Source organism: Tenebrio molitor, chromosome 8 (assembly GCF_963966145.1).
Source record: "Tenebrio molitor chromosome 8, icTenMoli1.1, whole genome shotgun sequence".
Lineage (NCBI taxonomy): Eukaryota > Metazoa > Arthropoda > Insecta > Coleoptera > Tenebrionidae > Tenebrio > Tenebrio molitor.
In genome coordinates this window covers 19,227,295-19,250,766 of record NC_091053.1, presented here as the reverse complement: position 1 = coordinate 19,250,766, position 23,472 = coordinate 19,227,295, and the positions used below count along the sequence as shown (strand labels likewise).

The window sequence follows — 23,472 nt, the reverse complement described above, 5'->3', positions numbered from 1 at the left end:
GTAATTGATTTAAAACCGTTACAAACTGATTTAGTTAATATTTTTTGATTGATAAACCTAACCTTTCTTATACCTGTCATTTTAAAGGTTTTTGATAGTTGGTATCATTTTTCTAGTATGCGTCAAAATTCAAAACCTAGAATACCACAATCATTTTGAAATATGTAGTATCGTGCGTTCAAATGAAATCCTGGGCTGGGAAGACGTTCGAAACCGTCAATCGTTATGTTTTTTAAAGTGTAAATTAATTGGATCATGTTGACAGCTAACCTAAAATTTAGAAACAAAGAAATCGTTCCTTATTTGTTTCTTTGCAATGTTTTAGATTAAAAATAGAATATCGAACGATTCCTATTCTCGAAGGAAATATCTAAGAGCACCCTTGTTGAAAACAAACGTATTCAATTATGTGCCGATTGATTAATCATAAACAAATGTCATTTACGTCAAACGGCGGGAAATTCAAACTTTACACTGTTCTAAACAGTTTACTATTTCCAACGCCTACTCAGCCCAGGATTTCATCTGAACGCATGAAACATTCCAAGTACGACTTTTGCTTAAGAGAAAATCAAGCAACAAATCAAGACACATAATCTAAAAATAAAATGCTTTATTTATTTGCCACTTGTTTATTTCTAATTTACATTTCTTAAATATTATTGTAAGAAACGTTTGTTTAGTTGTTTTTTTTTGTTTCGATGATGGTACTGCAATGAATTTTTCGGATCACTGGATATAACCTTGGTCAACCTGTACTATCAAATTAATAGGTTTGTGCCTCTTATTGTTCATTTTGTTCTCTAATACAAAAGCACATTCCAGTCAGAAAATTGAACTTAAAACAACATGGGGAATATAAACAGTTGCTTAATAAAGGGTTTATTGCAGTTTTTCACAAAAGTGCTAACTGTTAAAAATTAAATTTTTGATTCTGTATAAACAGAAATGAAGAGAACTGTCATAATGTTCACGTCACATGTTCCACTTAAAATGTACTAATTAAGATAATACCAGGACAAAATTATCTTAATCTTGGTTATAGGTAAAAACTTTTTTGCATTAAATTTCTATTTCTTTGGCTTGAAGAAGTTTACGAAGCTGTAGTTTATATTACATTTATTGTTACAAAATAAAACAAATAGTTAATGTTTAAATCTGATTATACAGGGTGTCTTAAAATTATCGTATTCCGAGTTCGGGGCTTAGTAGGGGACATCCTGTTGACCAAGTAAAAATGTTTAAAAAAAATTGCTCACTTTTAAAAAAATATCAAAGTTGCCAATATTTGTTCAAAAGTACCTGACTGATATTCTAGCTAAAGTCCATTCATTTTGTATTGAACTTTTCAAGGTCAAATAATTTTATTTTTTGACTTTGTAATTATGTTTTGTAAATAATGACATGCAGGTAAACACCGTAAACGTTGAATTGAGCATTGCTAAATCACATTATGTTGGTTATATGCATGTCACTATTTACAAAACATAATTACAGTGCCAAAATTTAAATTATTTGACCTTGAAAAGTTCAATACAAAATGAATGGACTTTATGTTGTACTTCCCTTTTGAACCTTCCGACCCATATATCTTTGTAAAGACCCCCCCCCCTATATTTTTTATTTTATTTTTTCGGGATTCCTGAGATTTTTTCCTACAAGACCCCCGACTTGGAATAAGTTAATTTTGCGACACCCTGTATAACAATTAAGTACACACTCAGCATGTCTTATGGACGATCATTTTATTGCAAGGGAAAGGAAAATAGCTCAGTCATGTTGCACTTAGCTTCTTTCAAGTTCAGCCGCCAACAACTGCAACCGATGTTTTTGCGAGAATGCACTCTTACGTTATCCTGTTAAAACATATAATTATTCAATTCACAAGAAATTGTGACTGTTTTGAAAAATATGTTTTTCGTTAATGGAGGTTTATGATTCTTCGAGAACGTTCAGATCGTGGATGTGCTGATAAAAATTAACTCTTTTCTTAGACCACCTGGGCCAACACCTTAGACCTTAAAACAGACTTGCTACATTTCGTCCCACACGACCATTAATGTTTCTAATTGAAATTCCAACCTCCCTCATTACAATAATCCGACCTTGTCCAAAGTTGCTCAGACAAAAATGGATTTACATTTTTCAAAAGAGAATTATTTTTGGGTCAAAAATTTATTCCAGAACAAAAATGACACAATAACATTAGTAATGCATAGATTAAAAATTGTGTAAAGAATAAGATTGTTTACGTACAAGGAAAATGAGCTTGTTGTACCCCGAAACAGAAGATATTTTTTATATTTTGTGGTCGATTCCAAAAGAATAAAAGGCACGTAAATTTAAAAAAAAAAGAAATTGCGGAAATTAAAAATTAAAGAAGAGATTATGAGTACATACTAAAGTGTTCGATGTTCTTCAAGGTTTACGGATGATCTATTTTTAAATATATTTCTATCTTTTGACCATATTTCAATGTAGTTTACGTAGATCGAATAGAAAGTGTTCAGTGAAAAAATTTAAATACTGCATAAATGTTTCTTACATCGTTGTTGCCTGTAAAATTTGCCACCTACAATACATAACGTAACTATACTATACTAAACGTCAATTGATATGATTACTTGGTTGCCTAAATACAAGGAACTTGAAAATGACTTGCAACAAATAATAAAAATAAAATCCCCTCACAATTTCTTCTGTTTCCTTGATTAAAATTTTATTGAAAAATTATGAAAGTAAAAGCATAACAGAAAGCAAATGTATTGTTATCATAGCAAAAATGTTCACTGTGACGCTCCAGAAACTTGTCTTCACTTATTTTCAAAAATGTATTGTGCTTTAGTTATTCCTTTAATTCTCAACAGCTTCTCCTGGAAACCTTTCAGTTGCTTTTCTTGTATTTATATTTTGGACCACCAAAGACGTTAGCTGGTTGGAATATTTTGTAAGGTAAGTATTCATTCTTGGAGTCCATCACTGAACAAATCTATTCGTCATTCAAAGAATAAACCATTTGTATTGTTGCTAAAGTGAGAAATCACTTTCTTTGTTTGAAATCATTTCAGAATATGCAATTATATTTATTAATTTAAAACAAAATTATCTTATGGCAGAATGTTGTTGTTAGTTACCTACTTATTCAGAAAGACATAATAATAAGTTGGAGTCAGAAAATTACCAAAAAGTTTATTAAAAATAATAAAAAACCGGAATAACTTTTTGATTCATCATTAGACTTATCTAAGGAACCAATCGTCTTAACATAACGAACCGCAAAGTTTTTGCTTCGAAAGCGGTGTGACACCACCAGTCGGCATCTTCCGCACACAATGCGGTTATAGTTAAAGTTTTATAAATAGAAATGAACATGAATAAAAAAAGTTTAGATCCGAATTTAATCCAGATAGTTTTTGTAACATCCATCGCCGGCATGTTTGATCTTTAATTCTTGTAACCCACATTATTGTAGGTATAGCCACTTTATCAAAAAGGCCGCGGCAATCCATGGGGCCAGGCAACGATCGAAGTGACCACACAGAAAAATGCCGATGGCATCAAACTGCATTCTTTCTTATATGAATCTACCTAAGGGCACCATATGTAGGGTAGAGAAGTAGCCAAAAAGTGGTCTTGCTAAAAAAAAATGTTACAGTTTGCATTAATTATTCGTTTAATGGGTTTAATCAATCGATCTGGTTTGGATGATTTTTGTGTAAAAGGTGTTCGTATAGGTGTTAACGGTATTAAAGCCAAAAAACTACAAACCAAAGTCCGTTTTTTTAATAATCAATTGTCAATGTCAAAATACAGTAAAAGACCAAACTGTATATTGAAAAATCACTGACATTCAGTCCAGTTCTATCTCAGTTTCACCCTAGATTTCCCCTAAAGAAATCATTATTGAGGTTATGAGCACAGACAATTAAACTATAGTAAGACGTCGCATTGCTACCCAATTTTTGGAAACACGATTCCAGCGCGGCGCGAGCAGTTGGCCGAACTAATTTTATAAAGCATGCTTGATGGAGTTGTTTAAATTATGTAATAATTTTGTCCTCATTTAATATTAATTTCAAATGTAAAATGTCTTTAAAATGCACAACGTTTTATTAATTATAAGAAAAATTAACAATAAATGAATTAAATTAAAAACTATAACCAAAACTAAAATTAAATATTCAGAAAATCCCCATTTTCTTCGTAAGTAACATGTCTTTGACGATTTTTTTTTAAATTCTCTTCTTACGTCCTGCAGTTTTTTTTTATAAATGATCAAATTGATTGATGCATCCAACAATTTTGTTTTAATTTCCAGAAAATGGCTTTTACAAATAAACCATGAAAATTAATTTTTCGTTCTAAGGCGATACGTAATTTCTTTCCAATACTTCTTTTATTCAAAAATACACTTAGATCGTAAATTTTGGCAACACAACACACAACTCTTCTGTTATACATATATACATAGTGGGTCGATAAAAACGATACCAATTTTGTACGCTCATATTTTCCTGAGTTATTATCTGTTTTTAATGAGTAATATTCCAGTGAAAAGCTCAATATTTATAGAAAAGGTTGTTGTTGTCAAGAACTCAAAAATTGTGCGTCACAACATGAAGACATGCAAAAATTCTCTCAATTATAAGTTTTACAGATATGGTTCAATATGCTCCCCATTTTTATTAGCTACCATTTGCAATCGTCTTCACTAGTGATTGATGGAGCAACATCAACATCGCACCGAGTGGCACAAACAATCATATACCTTGAGCTGAAGGCTCCTGAACAATTAACGGAATGCTGGAATCAGCTACCTCAGAGACAAATATGTAGCTTCTGCAATTGGGGACGGACAAAGACGATTACAAATGATAGCTAATAAAAATGGAGGGCATATTGATTGAACCATATCTGGAAACTCATAATTGAGATAGGTAATCTTCAAAACCAGAATTATTGCATGTCTTCATGTTATGACGCACAACTTTTGAGTTAGGACTATCTCTGCACAGCAAGAGGCCTTCATCTTTTCTATAAATATTGGGTTTTTCACTGGTATATTAATCATTTAAAAAACTTAATAACTCAAACTCAAACTTAATAACCCAAAAAGTAGAAAATGTTATTTTTTTCCTTTGTTTATTGTTTTCTTATTGACAATTTCTCAATACTGAAAACGTTGGCTATTGTAATTACTTTCATTTAATAAATGGCACTAATTCCTACCTTTTTATTCACAGAAAGTCTTATATCTTTAAAAAGTACATTTTTATTTTTCTCAGAAAAGTGTCACATTTGACAAATATTTTTTGACTGTTTTAAATACAACGGTAATAGTCGAAATTTTACGAATAAATACGACGGAGTGTTTTGGCCAACTGCGTGCGGAGCAGCACCGTCGAAGCTATTCCAACATTATTATATGGGATTGAAGTGTCTTACTATAGTTTAATTGTCTGTGGTTATGAGTTAGTGGAAATGTATAAGTTAGTGGAAATGTATAAAAATCGGATTACTTTGGAAACCTGTATAGGTACCAAATATACATACATACATATTGAGGTTATGTTGCATATTTATGTTTATGAGTTTGAGACACGTGTTTAATTTAAATTTAAGTTGTCAAATGTGACAATCGGTGACAATTTCAAAAATCAATGTTCCAAACGTTATTTATAAAATTCACTGTTTCAAATTTTCTGCCAACCTGACAATACTTTGACAATTGATTATAAACAGACTTTCCGTTATATGTACAGTTGCGGCCGTTGAAATCTCAGACAGGAAAGACTTAAACACTCTGTATAAATTCCGAAATTTGATTAGCGTAAACAGGATTTTCATCAAGGATTATAAAGTCAGTGTCAGTATTTGACATATTAGGTCAGAATCGCGCGTAACTTTTGAAATGCCGCAATTATCTGATTTGCATAAATGTGTTAGACTGAGGGACGGTGTGAGTATAAGAGCCATTGCGAGAGAAATTAATGTGGATAATGTTTGAGTGACATTTTGGGAAACGTCACTTTCAGTACCATTTACAAAGCCAAAAGTTTGGCGTTGTCAAAGTGTCTGAGTTTGCAACGGCCGCAACTGTACACCCCCAAGTACATAATCTAGAAAATAATTGCTGTTGTGGTTAAACTTGTTTATTTTTGAAGTAAAAACTTCTTTAGGCGCACCACATACATTTAATTACTGGGCAGTGAATTAGTTTCATGCATCACGTTCGCAGCTGGCAGCCCGTCACGTTCGCGGCAAGCTAAAATCTCGGGAGTGGAGTTTAGCGAAGCGAGCGAAAAACAATCAACTGTGCGTCACTTGCCAATTTTAAATTTTCATTGTACGTTGTGTTGTGACCTGACTGACCTCAGTGCAGAGCTGCAGGAGTAACTGTATATGTATACAGGATATTTCACGAGTGATAATGAGCCTGACGTAATTTAAAATGCAACCCACACTATATTTCCGAAAAAAGCTGGCTACTGACATTAAAATGTCTGGCTTTTTTTGAAAATGTATTGTGGGTTGAATTTATTATTCCGTCAGGCTCATTATCACTCATGAAATAGCCTGTATAGTTTTATATAATATAAACGATAAATATTGGAAGTTTACAGATGAATGTAGGATTTAATACGTAATTCTCCATTATATGGCTTCTATTGGAAAAATTTGTGTAGCAAAATGTGAAGAGGAAAATGGACAAATTATCATAATACAGAGTATTGCTATGAAAACTTGTGTTCTGTTCTGTTCAATATCATCGTCAAGAAAATAAAACTTAAACATCCAAACCTAACCTCACAAATTTTGCCAGAGTGTACTATGGCGGACAATAAATTTAGGCCGGCCTGTCATTGACTTGACATCAAAATGTGACGCTGGCATTATGTTCAACTAACCCCATTTTCGATTTTTGTCATTCTTGTCATCTTGACAGCGATAATCAAAATTAAAATTGGGAAAAGAAGCGTGCACCATAGAGAAGTGCTACTACAAATCAGTTATGCTAGTGCGTCATGATCTGTAAGTTACGAAAAGGGCGAAGGAAATACCAAACAGCTTGAAAACCTTAAGTTTGACAAACTGACACATCAGTCATAATGACAATAAATGGTCGCTTGCATTGACTTTTTTGAAATGTCAGAAATTTGCCGGCCTAAATTTATTGTCCGCCATAGTACTATGGTTTGGCGTTTCCTTCGCCCTTTTCGTAACTTACAGATCATGACGCACTACCATAACTGATTTGTAGTAGCACTTCTCTCTGGAGCACGCTTCTTTTCCCAATTTTAATTTTGATTATCGTTTCACGATGACAAGAATGACAAAAATCGAAAATGGGGTTAGTTGAACATAATACCAGCTTCACATTTTGATGTCAAGCCAATGACAGGCCGGCCTAAATTTATTGTCCGCCATAGTACTATGGCGGCCAAAAAATTTTGGCCGTCACTTTCTGTCATTTCAAAAAAAAAAGTAATCCATACTTTATTGTCATTATGATTACCGTCTTGATTATGATTGGATTTTTTGGGTGGTAAATTTCAAAACTCGACATTATTTTGTCATTTTCTACTACACAGAAGGTTTACTACCTCAGGTTATCTATGTACGACTGCTCTAATTCTGTTCATTCATGTCGGATTTTTGGAATATCTGAGGTTTAAACAGTTTAAATTGATTGGCAGAATAACAATATGCATGTCAAAATTACAAGAATTGAAAGTGGGGTTACGGTTCCTAAAGATTTATTTACACTTTATGCGAATGTCAAGATAGTGACGGCTAAAATTTTTTGGCCGCCATAGTACCTCTAAAAGCGGACGTATTTGCAGTTTCTATTGAAAAATACAGATTTTTTATGTGCGGTCTTAAGCACACTCTCTTTTTTTTTTAATTTTATAGTCGTAGTTAGTACTGTATGATAAAAGTGACATGGCATAATCCTTGTATTTAGTGCGTTTTGTACATTTAATAAAGAAGTAATGAGCCATAAAAACATGTGAAGCAGTTGTAATTAATATATTGCAGAATATAGTTTGCTCCAAACGAAGAAATATTGAAAGAAAGTATGGTTTAGTTTAGATTGAAAATAATAAGAAGCGTAATGACTGATGAGAAAGTAAATAGTGTAATAATTACGAAACCCTCGGTTCGAGGGCACGGCTAAGCTTCAATATCGACTCGTGAGTCAAGAGAATAGGACTTTCTTTGTTGTGTCTGCTTTAAATTGAATAATGGAGCTCATCGGTGTCCAGATGTGGACGCAACATTCGCGTCATTTGTGGGAATTTTTCTGATGCAGGAGAAGGGATTTGGTGTCGCTATTATTTATCTTCTTTGTTTTGGAACAAGACAAGAGTCGTAAATAAATCTTAAATTACAGGCAAATAAAATGAAATATTTTCTTAAGACAAGTTTCTCTATCTAAAAAAAAAAAAATGCGGTTCGTATTTTTGGACATGGGCATTCTTTAAAGTTGTTAAAAGTGGCGTTAAATTGTAAGAACCGTTCAAAAAAATTGTGGTCAAGCAAGCGTGGTTGTGTGTTAGAAAAACACATCATCGTACTATCGCGGCCACGGAATTTTGGCCGTCACTTTCATGTCAATTCAAAAAAAATGGATGTAGTCCATGCTTTATTGTCATTATGATTGACTTTTGGAATTGACATCTAAAAATTTGTCACTGTCATACTTCATTCAAATAGTTGCGAACATGGCACCAATACCCTATTTTAATAAAGTGCAGATAAATAATATCCCTGTTCCAAGATGGTCTATCACATTCTAAAATTTCGGAACGTTTGGGTATAGGAAGAAGCACGATACCTAAGTGCAATTATTAAAAAATGGAGGCAAGATCAAACAGAGGAACGACGTCCAGGTTCCGGGGGACGTCGAATTTCTATACGTAATCAAGACGAACAACTTTTAACTGTGATACGAAACAGTCCTTTTACTACTGCTACTGCAGCAGTGAATATTAGTAATTTCCCGGGCTCCGTCAAAACCTCACGTCGTCGTCTGAGGAATACTGAACTTCGAAACCACGCAGCTGCTAGGTTGTGTTCTCAGACGAAAAGGTCTTCCAGTCGTCGCACAATGGTCGTGTTAAGGTGTATAGACCACGAAACAGCCGATATGATGAACGCTACGTTGAACCGACCGAACGATTCGGGGGTGGATTTCTGCTGTTAGTCCTGGGGTAATGCTCCATGTAGAAGAGCGGTTGAACTCTGTCGTTTATATTAGGATCCTGGAAAATGTGATGCGCCCTTCAGTGACTAGGGTTTATCCCAATCAAAACTTTATCTTTCAGCAGGACAACTGCCCCGTGCATACGTCTCATAGGGTAGCAACATGGTTCCAGGATCAAAATATAAACGTCCTCGCCTGGCCCAGTCGTAGTCCAGATGTGAACCCGATAGAGAATATGTAGGGTTTTTTGGTAAGGCATTTGCAAAAACAGAGACAAATTTATCGTAATAGACAGGAACTCCTTACTGCGATCACTGATGCATGGCACGCGTTACCTCAGGACTACATCAGAAATCTATGCCTTTCCATGCCCAATAGACTAAGAAAAGTTTTAGACGCAAATCGGGCAGTTACAAAATACTAGTTTCTTTGCATGTTTCTAATACCTACCTATTTATTATGTTTTTATTTTATTTTTATATTTATCATCCCTACCTATTTACGCTTTCTTTCTCTTTGTCAACATTAGGTTAATAAAATATCATTGTTTGATCGTTTCTTAAAGTAGCTTTACAAGATATCGCATTATGTGCAGGAAGGCATGTTTGTGCTTATTTAATGAAAGGCGTTATGCAGCACATGCGCACCTGCGTTAGGGTGCACAGATCTTACCGAGACTACAGAGAGCTAAGATTCAAGAAGATCCAAGAAAGTCTTGTCTTGAATCCGAGGGGAACGAATCTTTTTGCCTTATTCCTGCATATACATGTAAATATGTGTGTGCCTGACTTGTTGCAGGCAATGAGGAAGCGCGTTTTCATGCAAGTCAGTCAGCGTCAAAATGACAAGTCTTGAAATAGCAGAAAGTGAGGTTAGGAATACGTAAGGGCCGCTTTACATCTCATGTCAATGGAATGACAAGTGACGGCCAAAATTCCGTGGCCGCAATTGTACTTGGTATGCTTTGACTCATTTCAATCCTCATTTTAAATTATTAATTTAAAGGAAAGAAGGAGACTCTGGTTTTGTTGTTTATTTTATGCAAAAGAAATAATTCACAACATTAGGTACTTGTTCGAGTAAATGACGTTTGACATTCATACGTTAACGAAAACAAAAGCAAGTAACCATAAACTTTTTTGAACGACCTATACATATTACTACTACAGTATATCTAAAAAATGTCTTATCAAAGTCAAATCTTTAGATTCATAGCGCATCTCTTGGTTTTATCAAAATGTTTTTTGATATATTTATCATTAATTGTTAAACCGCAACAATTTCGCTTACCAATAACATAAAAAGTGACGAAGATCATCCTGACCAACGAAGAAAAAGCGTTCATAATAGAGTTGTACTTCAGACGGAAATTTAAAAAACGGAGAATGAAATTATTCTGTAAAATGCTTCTTTCCAGGCACTTGTTCACAGAGTAACTCTATTGAAGAAACTTACAGCATTCAGTGGAAGGAAGAAGGAACGTAAAGGCAGGAGGCGTAAACGCATCCATGATGCTGTTGAAGATGCGGCGCATTGAGTGCAGGAAAGTCCAAAGAAATCATTGAAACGTCTTTCGCAAGAAATTAATTTGTTTCTTGAACTGCGTGGTACTATTGGTAAAAAAAAAATGAATTTGCATCCATCCAGAGAGAGCTGTCCACATCATATTGATATCTGATTTTGACATACCTACTGCTGAACTGATGATTTTTAGAACAACTAAATAACCACAGCCAACTTAATTTGACTTTCTTCACCGATGAGGAGTGGTTATAGATAACAGAATATATAAATTCCCAAACAATAGGAATGTGGAGGGCCCAAAATCCACACTATGTGGTGGAAATACCTTTGTATTCCATCAGAATTAGTGTCTGATGTGTAAATTAGATTGAAATTCAATATGTAGGCAACCAGCCTCGCGGATTCCTGCAGTTTCTCTACACTGTGAACAAGTTGTTTGTAAAAACTAAAAAGCATTTTGCAGAATGGGCACATTTTTGCAAACAAGGTTCGGTCTAACAATTTCGTTCTCCGTTTTCAAAATTTCTGAAGTAAGTTTTTGAAGTACTGTACTGACTTTAATAAGTTTAATAAACGTTTTCACAGAATAAATAATATCAAATTTTGACCATAAAAATATGACAGCTGTCAGAATAAATCAAAAAAACTTTCTGTTAGCACTCAGACATGTCCTATATTTATTATAGCCAAAGGAGACTTGAATGACATTTTTTTAGACATGCTGTATATAGGAAAGGAAAAATTGTTATTGCATTTAGATTTACAATATTTTATCCACAGACCATCAACAGAATTAAGACTTTCAAAACCCGTATAAAACATGGGAGACGCTGACAACACTAGCGCTGCTCTAGCGTTAGGCCAAACTAAATTACCGAATTTACTCGTTAATTCGATCGGGAATTTCCGTTTAAAAAGAAGGTTGATTTGAATATTAATTAATAATGTCATCAGTAATTTTGAATTTTCTAATTTCTGTCAAGGTTTAGTCAATAAATTTTATAAATTGTTCTACAAAATAAATTACTCCAAACCAGTCTCTTGAGATAATTTTTCGTTATCTCTTTATTTGGTAAGTTATCTTTTTCTTTTTGAAAAAGTACGAAATATGGTTTTTCAGATCGCAATTTTTATTTTATTTATTTGGATATGGGAAAAATTAAACATAAATGCTTTGTAAACAACAAGATCGGCGATAAAAAATAAACATTTTAAATATCCAAAATTAGAAGAACAAAGGAAACGATGGATAGAAGCTTTAGGTAAATGTGGCACCACCCTTCAAAACAGATAATGCCTTTATTTGCGAGAAACATTTTAGCAACAATTTCTTTACTCAAAAAACAAAACTCCATAAATACGCCCTGTCGTCGATTTTTCTTCGTGAAGACAAACAAACTTCAATAAATAATGTTAGACCAGCTGAACAAATTGAAAATTCAACGATTACTGAAAATCCCACTGTAGAGAATCTAATCCTTCCTGTTATGCCCAAGGCCCAAAATAGACACCCAACAAAATCTTCTAGTGTGTTGCAAGTACTTGAATGCAAGAAAGTTAGTAGTCGTACTTCAAAAGGTAGAAACATTTATTATATGGACCGATATCAGCGAAAAACAATTTCAAAATTAAAAAATCTTTTGCACGATTCTAAAATTATCTCCAGAAATTTTAGAAGTTATCGCAAGATCAAATTATTGAACTAGATCTACCCTTCAATTCAGTTTCACTCGCCTTAAACTAGCCCACTGATGCCCAAAAAATCCCAATTTACACACAAACTCGTTTAATGAACTACTAATTTGTTGTATATGTTAGAATTTGTATTAAAATGTTTAATACTTATTTAGCCGTTTCTATTTTTTTTAAATAAGGATCAATTTAAATCAAATTGAAAAAAAAAATAGGCAACTAGGTATACAGAAAGTCAGATATGCAACTTGTTATACATTAGTTTGGCCTAACGCTCGGGCAGCGCCACTTGAGCGCGTCCCCGAAAATGTAATCCCACTTGACAGTCTTACTATAGTTTAATTGTCTGTGATTTTATCTAAATCAACAGTTTCTGTAAATATATAGGCAACCAGTAAAACACAACACAACATGGCGGCAACATGGTCAGATGTTTGGACGTTTCTACGATGTCGAACGACCCAAGTCATGTGAACGACGAATTCAAATTAATAACTTACAAACGTGGAAAAAAATCTTCTAAATATAAAATCCTACCAAAACCATCGACAATAAGTGTGCCATCAAGCACACAAATAAATAAAGAAACCGCATTAAGGTTGGTAAATTCTGTTTACATGTGTTCACGTCCTAACCTAACTTTTTAGGCGAATCCAGGAAGCAAAGACAGAAATAGGATCGTCAGATTTGTTTGCTTCAGCTTTGGCGTCGCTGCGGGAAGGTCTGGTAGCGTTAAATAATCCAACAGTAAAGGAAATTATTTGTTTTGGGTTGGGTAGAATCGGTGAGTGTATGATCTCTAGATATCAGTTTGCTTTTCTGCTTTGTTTGAAAGATCTGTATAACGTTAGTACCGTTAAAGTGTACGATCCAATATTTTCCGAAACTGATAGGTGGCTCCTGGAGCGTTTTCATTGTACGGTATTAAAAGAAAATTATGAGGGAAAATACAAAGTCCAAGATAAATGTACCACAATATTTTACATGCCCCATTGTCCCAAGCAATTAACAAACAATTTATTGTGGGCAAATTGGGGTTTGGATTTAAATTATTGCATTATAATATCCAACAGTTTCAATTTGACGATTGAGAACACACCAAAACGAGATTTGAACCGAACTGCAGAATACATCGCGAACATTGTCCCGCACATCTTGGAACTAGCGCTGATAAATTCGTTTCGGTTTTTCGAAATATTTAACGATACCGCAATTCACATTTTTCCATGGAGCAAAATGAAATTGTTGTCGGGTGATTTTTGGTCGTTCCGCACCGAGCCCCAATACTCAGATGACGATGTTGAATTTATCAGGAGTAGATCTCCACGCGAAGTAGCAAATGCTTGACTGTCACTTATTTCTGCAGATTCGACTCGATTGAGGTAAAATGGTTTCTAAAATAGGCACTCTGAGACAAATAATTTCCGAGTTGCGCCATGCGCTTCCCCCAGGCTTATTAAAAAATAACTTGGCTCTTCAGTACCTTCTCACTCAGTATAGACAAAATAAGACGACGAGCGAGCAACTGTGCAAGGCGAGGGAGGAGATGGAGTTCATGGCAAAAACGTATCTGTGTTACTTGAGGAGTTCGCGGATGCAGCAACAAATCCACGACGAGTTTCACGGCAAAGGCGAAAGAAGTGTCAGAGAGACGGCCAATTTGGTCGGCTTTAAGCTACCTCATGATCCTAAATGATTCTAAATTAGGTACACTCTTGTTAGTAGTCTACATTGTTTGTGTAATAAATTACAACAGTTAGAAGAAGTGTGATTTTCTCAAACACCTCACCGTCCACATTTGACCGGATTTAAGATAGTTCTGTCATTGCCCTCCTTTTCCTAGGATTAATCAACACTGACTGGCCATAAAGTAAGAATCCTCTAGAATTATTATGCAGCTAGTCCCTATACGTTGTATGACTCGTGGCAAGTAAAAATTAATTTATGTTTTCACCAGAGCACAAAAACGCTATTCACAAAAAAAAAGTCCTGGGTAGAATTCGGAGAAGAAATGAAGAATGCTTACAGGGAAAATCAAACATTGTTTTTAGAGGCCATTAAAAATACCAGAAAGAACAAAGTTAAAACATTCATGAATATAAAAGACGAGATATAAAGGAACAAGAAATTATGGAAAGGCATAGACAATATTGTAGCAGGAAATGATATAACAATAGAAGAAAATACAAATGAAATAAAAATACCTGAAGGATAGGGTCACATCGAGAGAAGAAATACACGAGGCCATGAAAAAGATGAAAATGGGGAGAACACCAGAGCAAGATTGGAAAACGTCAACAAAAATACAAGGTGATCATCAAGGACTGTTCGAGTTGGCAATACAATAAGAACATTTTTTATTCATGGAATATTTTTTTAAGAAATTTTTATTAAAATGGCGTTAATTAATTTTAAAAAATCAGATCAGCTCTTCGCTTACAATGCTTACATCTTTTAATTCAGTAATCACAGTTAGCCATCCATTCGTACTATATTTGAGAAGTTTTCCTACAGGCAAGGGGATTAATTTCCAAATTAATCCCAGCACCCTCCACTCTGATTCCGTCAATATGTTGGCTGGGATTGCTAGACCACTAACACCATTAAGACCAGTATATTTATAGGAGGATGTAGAGTGTTCTCCTTGACAAATTCTCCTGTAAAAGCTTGCAGCTTCCGTTGCAAAGGTATCTGATGTAAAGTTCCACGCCTCCACTTCAATTAAATTATCCGGTTTTTCTGCAAATTTTTTATATTGTACCTCCTCGACATCCACATAACCAAGCTGTGTTTCCTGGAAATGTTCAAGGATGGTCCTTGCAGTAAGACATTTTCCTTTTTTTAAGAGCTGCCAGTTAACTTTAGCCTAAAAAAAAACAATGACTAGTATGTAGTTTATATTAATTAAATTTATCTACAACAGTCAATATCACTTTAACTTACACATTGATTTTTTAACGCTTCATATTTCTTGTTAAATTTCATGTCTTTTTCATGAAGTGTTTCAAGGAATTGCATTTTTAAGTTGTTTTCACGCAGTTTCATTTCCATGTCTTTTTCATGCAATTGCTTTCGCATTTCCATGTCTTTTTCATGCAATTGCTTTCGCATTTCCATGTCTTTCTCAGGCAACAGCTGCACTTCCATGTCTTCTTCACACAATTGCTTTCGCATTTCCATGTCTTTTTCATGCAATTGCTTTCGCATTTCCATGTCTTTTTCAGGCAACAGCTGCACTTCCATGTCTTCTTCAGACAATTGCTTTTGCATTTCCATGCCTTTTTCACGCAATTGCTTTTGCATTTCCATGTCTTTTTCACGCAATTGCTTTTGCATTTCCATGTCTTTTTCACGCAATTGCACTTGCATTTCCATGTCTTTTTCACGCAATCGCATTTTCATTTCCATATCTTTTTCACGCAATTGCATTTCCATGTCTTTTTCACGCAATTGCATTTGCATTTTCATGTCTTTTTCAGCCAATATAATGGCATTGTCTTTTGCACGCAATCGCAATAGCAAATCTATTATTACGTTTAAACTGTCTGTAACACCAAGCTTTTCCAACATATACTCAACGTCTCTCTCCTGTAGGTACATAAATACATTATTTGTAGTTATAATTCATAAACAGCGTTTAAAGGCTGTTTGAGACGATGCTAAATTTTGTAGAAAATTTGTTAGAAAATAAGAGAGGACCAATGAACGATCAGGATCTGACAAAGACAGACTATGATCCTGATCGAGGGTCTCTCTCATTTTCTAACAAATTTTTTACAAAATTTAGCATCGTGTCAAAAAAGCTTAATATTAAACAGCTAAGTTCTTACCATTTTCATGCGATATGAACAGAAAGTAACTCATAGAATAAGTAATTCGTAATTGTATAGCTGTGCGTGCAAAACTGGTCCAACTGCAAATAACCTGTACAGTACAGATTACAGATAATTGCAGGATGATTTAAGGCACGGAATACGGAACGGATACTTTACACTTTACTGATAAGACTACGTCCACTGATAGAATGCACTTGTTTAAATATCCTTAGATAACAAAATTTCCAAACCATAACAGTAAAAATATTTACAAAGTATCATGGATTGTGTTGGTAATATCTTGAAACATTCGCGCCACTGACTCCCATTGGTTGTTATGAAACCCAACGCGAAAAATATTTTTTTTCTATTTTGCACCTATAACACAGCATGACCAACTTCATTCATATCCGCTTCGCTTCTATATGGCCGTTTCAATTTTGAATTTTACATGCAATCAAATGTTCCCATTTGATGGACATCTACTAGCGACATCTCCTCAACAAACAATCAAACTACAACTGAATTTGACATTAACGTCAATTAATTAACGTCAAGGTCAATAGCCTCATTTTTATGTTATTACTGTTATCAGCCCATTAAAAAAAAAAAACACGAAGACGAAAATGTTGGGTTTAATTTAACTAGATGACAACACTAACAAAACACATTTTTAAAGGTAAGAGCACTATTTATAACTTCAAAACTTTTCAGCTCAAAGAATCCATTTATTCTACAAAAATATTACTAAGGACTGGTTTCGCAGCTGTTTTAATAATAACATTGCATACTGCAGCTTTGTGGTCTGCACAGGAAAACGCTGAATTTTGAAGGAGGTGATCATACAGCAAGTCATGCAAATGAGTACATGGTTTCTCATATTGTAGAAATGGTACTTAACAGTTTTTGTACTATATTCGCAATTCTCAATAATGCCTACAAATGAATCACTGGGATACAGCAATTGACTCCGATTTTGAAGGGCTATTAATCTTAACAAAGATCCTAGGATGATGGTGGATAAAAGTGACATAAAAGATCACTTTGCCAAATTTGTATTGTATATGTATTGTTTTGCAGGGAAGAAGCAGGTTGATTTTCATCTGGGGACTGGGTCAGGATATGAATTCGTACAAACAACAAGGTTCTAAAATAACCAAAGAAAACATTTTGCATGTTGTATACATATTTTGGATCTGAATTCCTACAAATACGAATGGGACAGCATCTTTAGTGAGTGTTACTTTTTTTGAAGATGATCTGTAATTTTGTTGAGATCTATAATACCATTTAATAAACTACATTCTATAAGAAATTTTATTATTCAAAAAATACTACAAGATCTTTTAAGAGACTTTAGCCATTTGTTTCTCTGATCAGAATCGCTTGGAAATTGGAAAAAAGGATTCAAATTTCCACAAATAAAACACTTTCTGCCCATTTTGTTAAAAAAACAACTAAACAGTCCCGAATTTATTTAAACTTTAGAATGAATAAGTTGTCAACTTGACGGAAGATGGCGACACATGATGCACGTTTCATGGACTACTTTGCGGGAACAAATTTTTGCTAAATTGAGACGGCCATATAGAAGCGAAGCGAATATGAATGAAGTTGGTCATGAACACAGCCAGTATAACTAAACACTCAAACGGGTTTCGAAAAGGAGCACTTTTCGATACGCGTTTCAGGAACATTAACTTCAATTTTTAATGTTGGCAGTGACTCATAGTGAGTTGTTGCTACGTGATCACTGCATTTTACGACATTTTAAATTCAAAACTTACACTTGTTCGTGTATTTACCAGCGTTACCAACCCTTACATTTGCCAAATATAATTTTCCTAGCATTATATTTTGAACTTTTTTTTAAATTTAAGGGACAAAATAGAAAAAATATTGTATTATACTCGTTTTATAAGCCATTTTGTCGCACTTGTCTGCTTTATAGCACTCGTCGCTGCGCTCCTCGTGCTCTAAAAAACGTGTGCGACAAAATGGTGTCTTATAAAACTCGTATAATAAATTACTAATATGACATTTCAGATTTGTCAAGTGCTGTCAAGTAATTTAAGCATTTAGATTTGCGATTTTTCACCTTTAGAGCTTTGTTTTGCGTTCCTCTGGTTTTAAAAGTTATTAGTTTTGATCTGTTCCGTTTCGATTTTTGTTGATTTTTTTGAATGAATTTGTGAAGTGAGTGCGTGCCTCCAAAAAATTTATGAAACATAATGGACACTTTAAGTGACATTACAAATATCGAAAATAATACAGATGTAATTTTTGTTCATGCATTAAATATTAAATAATCTCTTGTTTGTGTTTAGCCATTTCCGAAAAAACTGCATATGGAAATGTATTCTGCGTTGTTGCATTTTTAATTCCGTCGTGCACATTATCACTCGTGAAATACCCTGTATTAATAAAACCTAAAACATATACAGGGTGTTAGTAAATGGTTCGGAATAATCATTTTTTAAAATTCCGCGCCGGATCTATTTCTTGTAGCGTAGAGCAAACACTTTTAGTAATATCTGTTCACGTTAACTTTCATATAAGTTGTCATAGTAACAGGTCAGTTATTTGCACCACTGACGTTCATTCCAACGTGAGCAGATATTAACATTTATGTCAAGCAATCTATGAGTGGACAGAGTTTACCAGAGCTGATCCGCACCGCACAAAACACCTCACACCTCACTGAGTTGAGAATGTTGAGACCATACTGCGATACTCCATGCTACGAGTGCTGCGAGTCTGCGACGAGGGGACGAGGACGAGTGCGACGATCGGGGTCGGAGTCGGACATCGGAGGTCGGAGCGAAAGCTAAAATAGTGGTGGGGAGCGAGTGCCGGTGACGTCACAATTTACCCATCAAATTATTCAAATTTTCCAAATAAAATTTGTCATTTTTTCAAAAAAAATTGTTATGTAAAGTACCGATTTTTTTCACTCATCGTTTACGTAGTACGAAGGTCTAACAGATCAAGAAAAAAATATATTGATGACGTCATAATTAGGAGATGAAAAGTTGTCAACATAAGTAAAGTACTGTAAAATATGCACTTTTTAAAAACAAAGTTGACCTTTTCGAGGTTTCTCTCAGAAATGATACATACTTAACAGTTTTATCGAATTTCGAGTCGAATTTATTCCGAAATTTGCGAATACGAACGCACTGTATAATGCAGATATAATCCCGATATAATCTGCCAAAAAAAATCTGGGTCATTGGAAGGATCTAACAAGTCCAAAAAACCCCTTTTCATTAGGTCCAAAATAATGGGGATAAATTAACCCCTATCCACACCCATTCGACGCTGCTGACCACAAAAATACGTACCTACTCAGGAATTAATTGTTGCTGTTTGTAAGGATGACAGTATCTAAGCAACATAGGTAAAATACCTGAATCGTTTATGACAAATCTCAAATCTCACAAACTAAATCAAATTAATGACATTTATTGAGAGAAAACGGAGAGATAACTCTGAAGGCAGAAAACTGAAAAAAAAATGAAAAAAATGACCACATAATTTATTTATCTTATTTATCTTCTGAAAGAAACTTTGCACTTCTTTTTGGAAGGTTCTGATTAAATATTTAGACATGAATCGGACTGATTTATTTCAGCGACTGTGATTGGACTGATTGGATCCTGTACAATAATATGTATGCCAGAATCATGCTAATCTGACTATTCAACAATACATTCAAGAAGGCATGGAATTTATCAACGAAAATAGTAATGAAGAAATAGAAGAAATACCATTTCAGGATGAAAATAATTTTGCTGCTAGAAATTTGAGAGACAATATCTGTTTAACATTATGCAACAGGAGAAGAAGCAATGGCAATCCATGAATGTTGTCAACTTTTTTACACATTTTATACTGCAACTACAAAACTTGATAAAAAATAAACTCTTTTCAGACTTAAGTACCTACATAAATTTCAAAAATGTATTGAAAATCGAATAATAATGGCAATTTTGATATTACTAGGATGCTAAACCAAGCAAATCTAAGTACACAAGTCCAACCTCCTGCAAAAATGTGATATTAGGTTTGTCACAATCATCAAATAAGAAAAATGCCTTGAAAAACGAGGAATAGGAATAATTATTATGTACAAAAAGGTGGTAACTACCGTATCATACCTTTTGAGTAAAATAATAAAATGACAATAAAAAACACGATGAACTACGAACAAAACGACTGTCAACAGATTTCTTTCAAAACCCCATTTTTTTTTACTCTGTTTCTGACAGTTCCAAGGACACTAAAAACGAGAACTAGAAGCTAAAATCGTTGTCTGCGCTGATCTCATTATAGTCTGTGCAATACGTTTTTGGTGAGACTAGAGGCGCTGTGGGTCTGGGACTTACAGAAAACTGTAAATTGAGGTTTGTCGTTTTCACCACAGGTGTCAAATTCGCTGTTAACATTAAACGTCAAATAAACGCGTCAAAAATGTCAGAAATCAAAGTTCATGGCAGAACATCTCAGTAAAAACAGTTTTCATGAATAATTTTGACCGAAAAAAATAATATCTATCTACAAGCGATGGGTCGAAATTTTGCAGAGACCTACAATTCCTCAGTTTATAGCGCCATCTCATAGCGTTTTTAGTTTGGTCGGCGTACGACCTTGCTCTATTGCCACTGACCTCTATAACATGGACCGAGGATGCTATGTTTCAAAACTGAAGCAGAAAGTCGGCCATATTGCTAGTCTCAATTTTTAGTAACTTTCTTTTTGTCCAGTTAACTGAATCCTGTCTTGCTTTTCACTGACGTTTGACGTTGACAGGTGTGGTCGTGATCGTTGATGGAGACGATTTAAATATAACTCAACCATGTTTTTGTGACCAAATTTACAGAAATCACGAATAAAATCACAAATAAGAAATCAGGGAACTCAACAGAACGAGTGGCAGAATGATGTCACTAAATCTGCTGCCAACAGTGTTTTGGTGTAAAACTAAAAGTTTCCAATGTGAGACTACAAAGATGGCCGACTTTGTAGCTTCACTCAGGGGTAGGGCACTCTAATAGACGACCTTGAATCAAGTTTAATATTTTGCGGCAACTACAGATGGCGCTCAGATCAGAAAAAAATTAAAAAATTTGCTACTACCAACACAATTTAGTAATTGCTACGGTTGGTCATCCTGGATAAATCCCCAATCGCATTCACTTTCCTAGTAATTCCCAGAAAAGTGTTGCGAGGCATGACGCAATTTAGTGGAAAGTGGAAAAATACATGTAGGTTTTGTGTTTTTGTGTTCAATTTTTAAGTACTTTTGGACAATTTGTAAAAAAATGAAGCCGTGTTTTGTACCCGGATGTGAAAATATTCCAAATCGCAGGTAGGCTGTAAAAATTAAATTTTTAAACTTTGATAATAATCAATCAATGTTTACGAAAAATCAAAATTTATATTTAATTATTTATATTATGTTTGTTTCTCAGGCGTTAAGGAATCTTCCAAGACAGAAGACTGCTTCAGTCACCTTCAGGAAGAATATAAATATGTATGTTACTCCTGAAAAAATAAAAGGTAGGTCTGTTTTTATGTTATAGTTCAAATACCTAATTGATACTTATTTTAATTTAGATGCGCTTCGAGCTTTACCTCCTACCATCATTGGGCATTCTCCTGAATCCTGGTCTGTGGAAGAGCCAGAAAAGACATATCCAGCGATCAAATTAATTTGTAATCGAGTTATCCATGAATCCGAAATCGTATGTCGTTTCTTGAACAAAAAACAAAGGTTAGATCTGGACATATCAATCTAAAAGACATACGGATTCAAATCCATGGATGACTCGATTACAAATTAATTTGATCGCTCTTTACTTACCACAGACCAAGATGGTGAGGACTTCTTTGTTTACCACTCCCACTCAAAGTAAGAGATGAATCCAATTATCTTTAAAAAAATATTGGAATTTGTATTTATTTTATTTTTTTTACGAGTATTGTTTTACTATTGGGGACACGGAAAACTGGGCAGATGTGTCATTCATTGTCAACATTTCTAAACCATACCTTAGCTACTCATAACCAAGCTTAAGTTAATTTGACAGTTTTTTTGAAAATCTCAATCATAATGACGGTAAAGGTGCATTTACATTGACACTTTTTGAAATGACAATAACAGACTGCCCAGGATTTCATGTCCCTCATTGTACAATATTGTTTATAAGGAAGCCTTTAAAACGCGACGCGTAGCGGAGTGCTTTTAACGTCGCAAGTGCTTTAAAGACCCTTAAAACGTGTATTATACGCTATTTTTATTATACTTGCACTACAATCTGAAAAAATATAACAAAAAAAGTAAATTCAAATACCTTTTCCGAAGTAATCTGTGTCATTAATTGTTGACATAGAAATGGTCAATTGTTGTTGTTTCGTTCTCCTGTATATTTATTAAAAATTGTGTATAATAGGTATTTATTATTATTATTATTCAAAATGTAGGTGAATTTGAAAAAACGGGAAATGACATATGTATTTCGTATTTCGTAATGTAATTTGGGTTTTAAATATTTGTCAATTAATTGTCTACTCGACAGTACCTATCAAATAATTTTTAAACACTTTGTCATTGAATTATTTATTTATATACTGACATACCGTCAAAATATTGTAATCTATTTCTAAAAAGCTATTTTCAAACTGACAAACATGAAAAGAAACGTGTCGGGTTTTTTTTTTTTTTTATTGAAATACATACAATTAAAACCAGACATCACTTTTGTGTTACGTCAAAATCCAAATGTTTAATTAATGCTTTTTTGACACTGATATTTAAATGATGGCTAGTTTTTTTTTTGCCGGCCTTTGTACGTACTATCACGATCATAAAATGTTGGACATCAAACTTCTGTCACATTTAAAAAAATTACTCTAAACCATGCTTTATTGAAACTGTCACATGAAAGATGAAATTGTTGTCAATTTAACACCGGTTTAAAATATAATTTTTTTAATATTTTCTCGGTAAATCTGACATTCACATTTTCAAAACTGACACAATCAAAATTGAGGTTATTAATACATAAGGGTCGTTTTAAAATGTGTGACAGCACGATGACATTAGTGTCCAAAATTTTTTGATCGCAATATATGTGTATATGTAGAAACGCCCTGTTTTATGCATTCGCTTTACTCGTATATCAATTTTTGTATTCTTACATGTTTTATAATAAATATTGTAACATTTTA

The 23,472-nt window shown here is 34.0% G+C and overlaps 3 protein-coding genes and 1 long non-coding RNA gene across 13 annotated transcripts; 3 read left to right on the top strand and 1 right to left on the bottom strand.

The window, feature by feature from the left end:
- Positions 1-12,813: 12,813 nt before the first annotated feature.
- LOC138137495 (SRR1-like protein) lies at positions 12,814-13,796 on the top strand. Its single transcript, XM_069056919.1, has 2 exons — positions 12,814-13,022; positions 13,072-13,796. The coding sequence occupies exons 1-2, from the start codon at positions 12,847-12,849 to the stop codon at positions 13,769-13,771; spliced, it is 876 nt and encodes a 291-aa protein (XP_068913020.1). The 5' UTR covers positions 12,814-12,846; the 3' UTR covers positions 13,772-13,796.
- Positions 13,797-13,811: 15 nt separating this feature from the next.
- LOC138137496 (protein FMC1 homolog) lies at positions 13,812-14,189 on the top strand. Its single transcript, XM_069056920.1, has one exon. It carries the CDS (start codon positions 13,812-13,814, stop codon positions 14,118-14,120), a length of 309 nt encoding a protein of 102 aa, XP_068913021.1. The 3' UTR covers positions 14,121-14,189.
- A 604-nt stretch (positions 14,190-14,793) lies between these two features.
- Positions 14,794-19,086, bottom strand: LOC138137494 (golgin subfamily A member 6-like protein 2). Of its 9 annotated transcripts, none has more exons than XM_069056913.1 (4): positions 18,936-19,086; positions 16,255-16,337; positions 15,368-16,012; positions 14,794-15,290 (listed from the first exon to the last, which is right to left on the bottom strand). In XM_069056913.1, the coding sequence occupies exons 2-4, from the start codon at positions 16,261-16,263 to the stop codon at positions 14,844-14,846; spliced, it is 1,101 nt and encodes a 366-aa protein (XP_068913014.1). In that variant the 5' UTR covers positions 16,264-16,337; positions 18,936-19,086; the 3' UTR covers positions 14,794-14,843. The 9 variants fall into 9 exon arrangements, with proteins under 9 accessions (XP_068913014.1, XP_068913017.1, XP_068913012.1 ...); XM_069056916.1 differs by having other exon boundaries at positions 16,255-16,348; positions 18,936-19,052; XM_069056911.1 differs by having other exon boundaries at positions 16,255-16,410; positions 18,901-19,035.
- Positions 19,087-20,906: 1,820 nt separating this feature from the next.
- Positions 20,907-23,472, top strand: LOC138137497 (uncharacterized). Of its 2 annotated transcripts, XR_011161762.1 has the most exons (3): positions 20,907-21,610; positions 21,714-21,801; positions 21,859-23,472. It is a non-coding gene; the product is annotated as an uncharacterized lncRNA (long non-coding RNA). The 2 variants fall into 2 exon arrangements; XR_011161761.1 differs by having other exon boundaries at positions 20,907-21,801.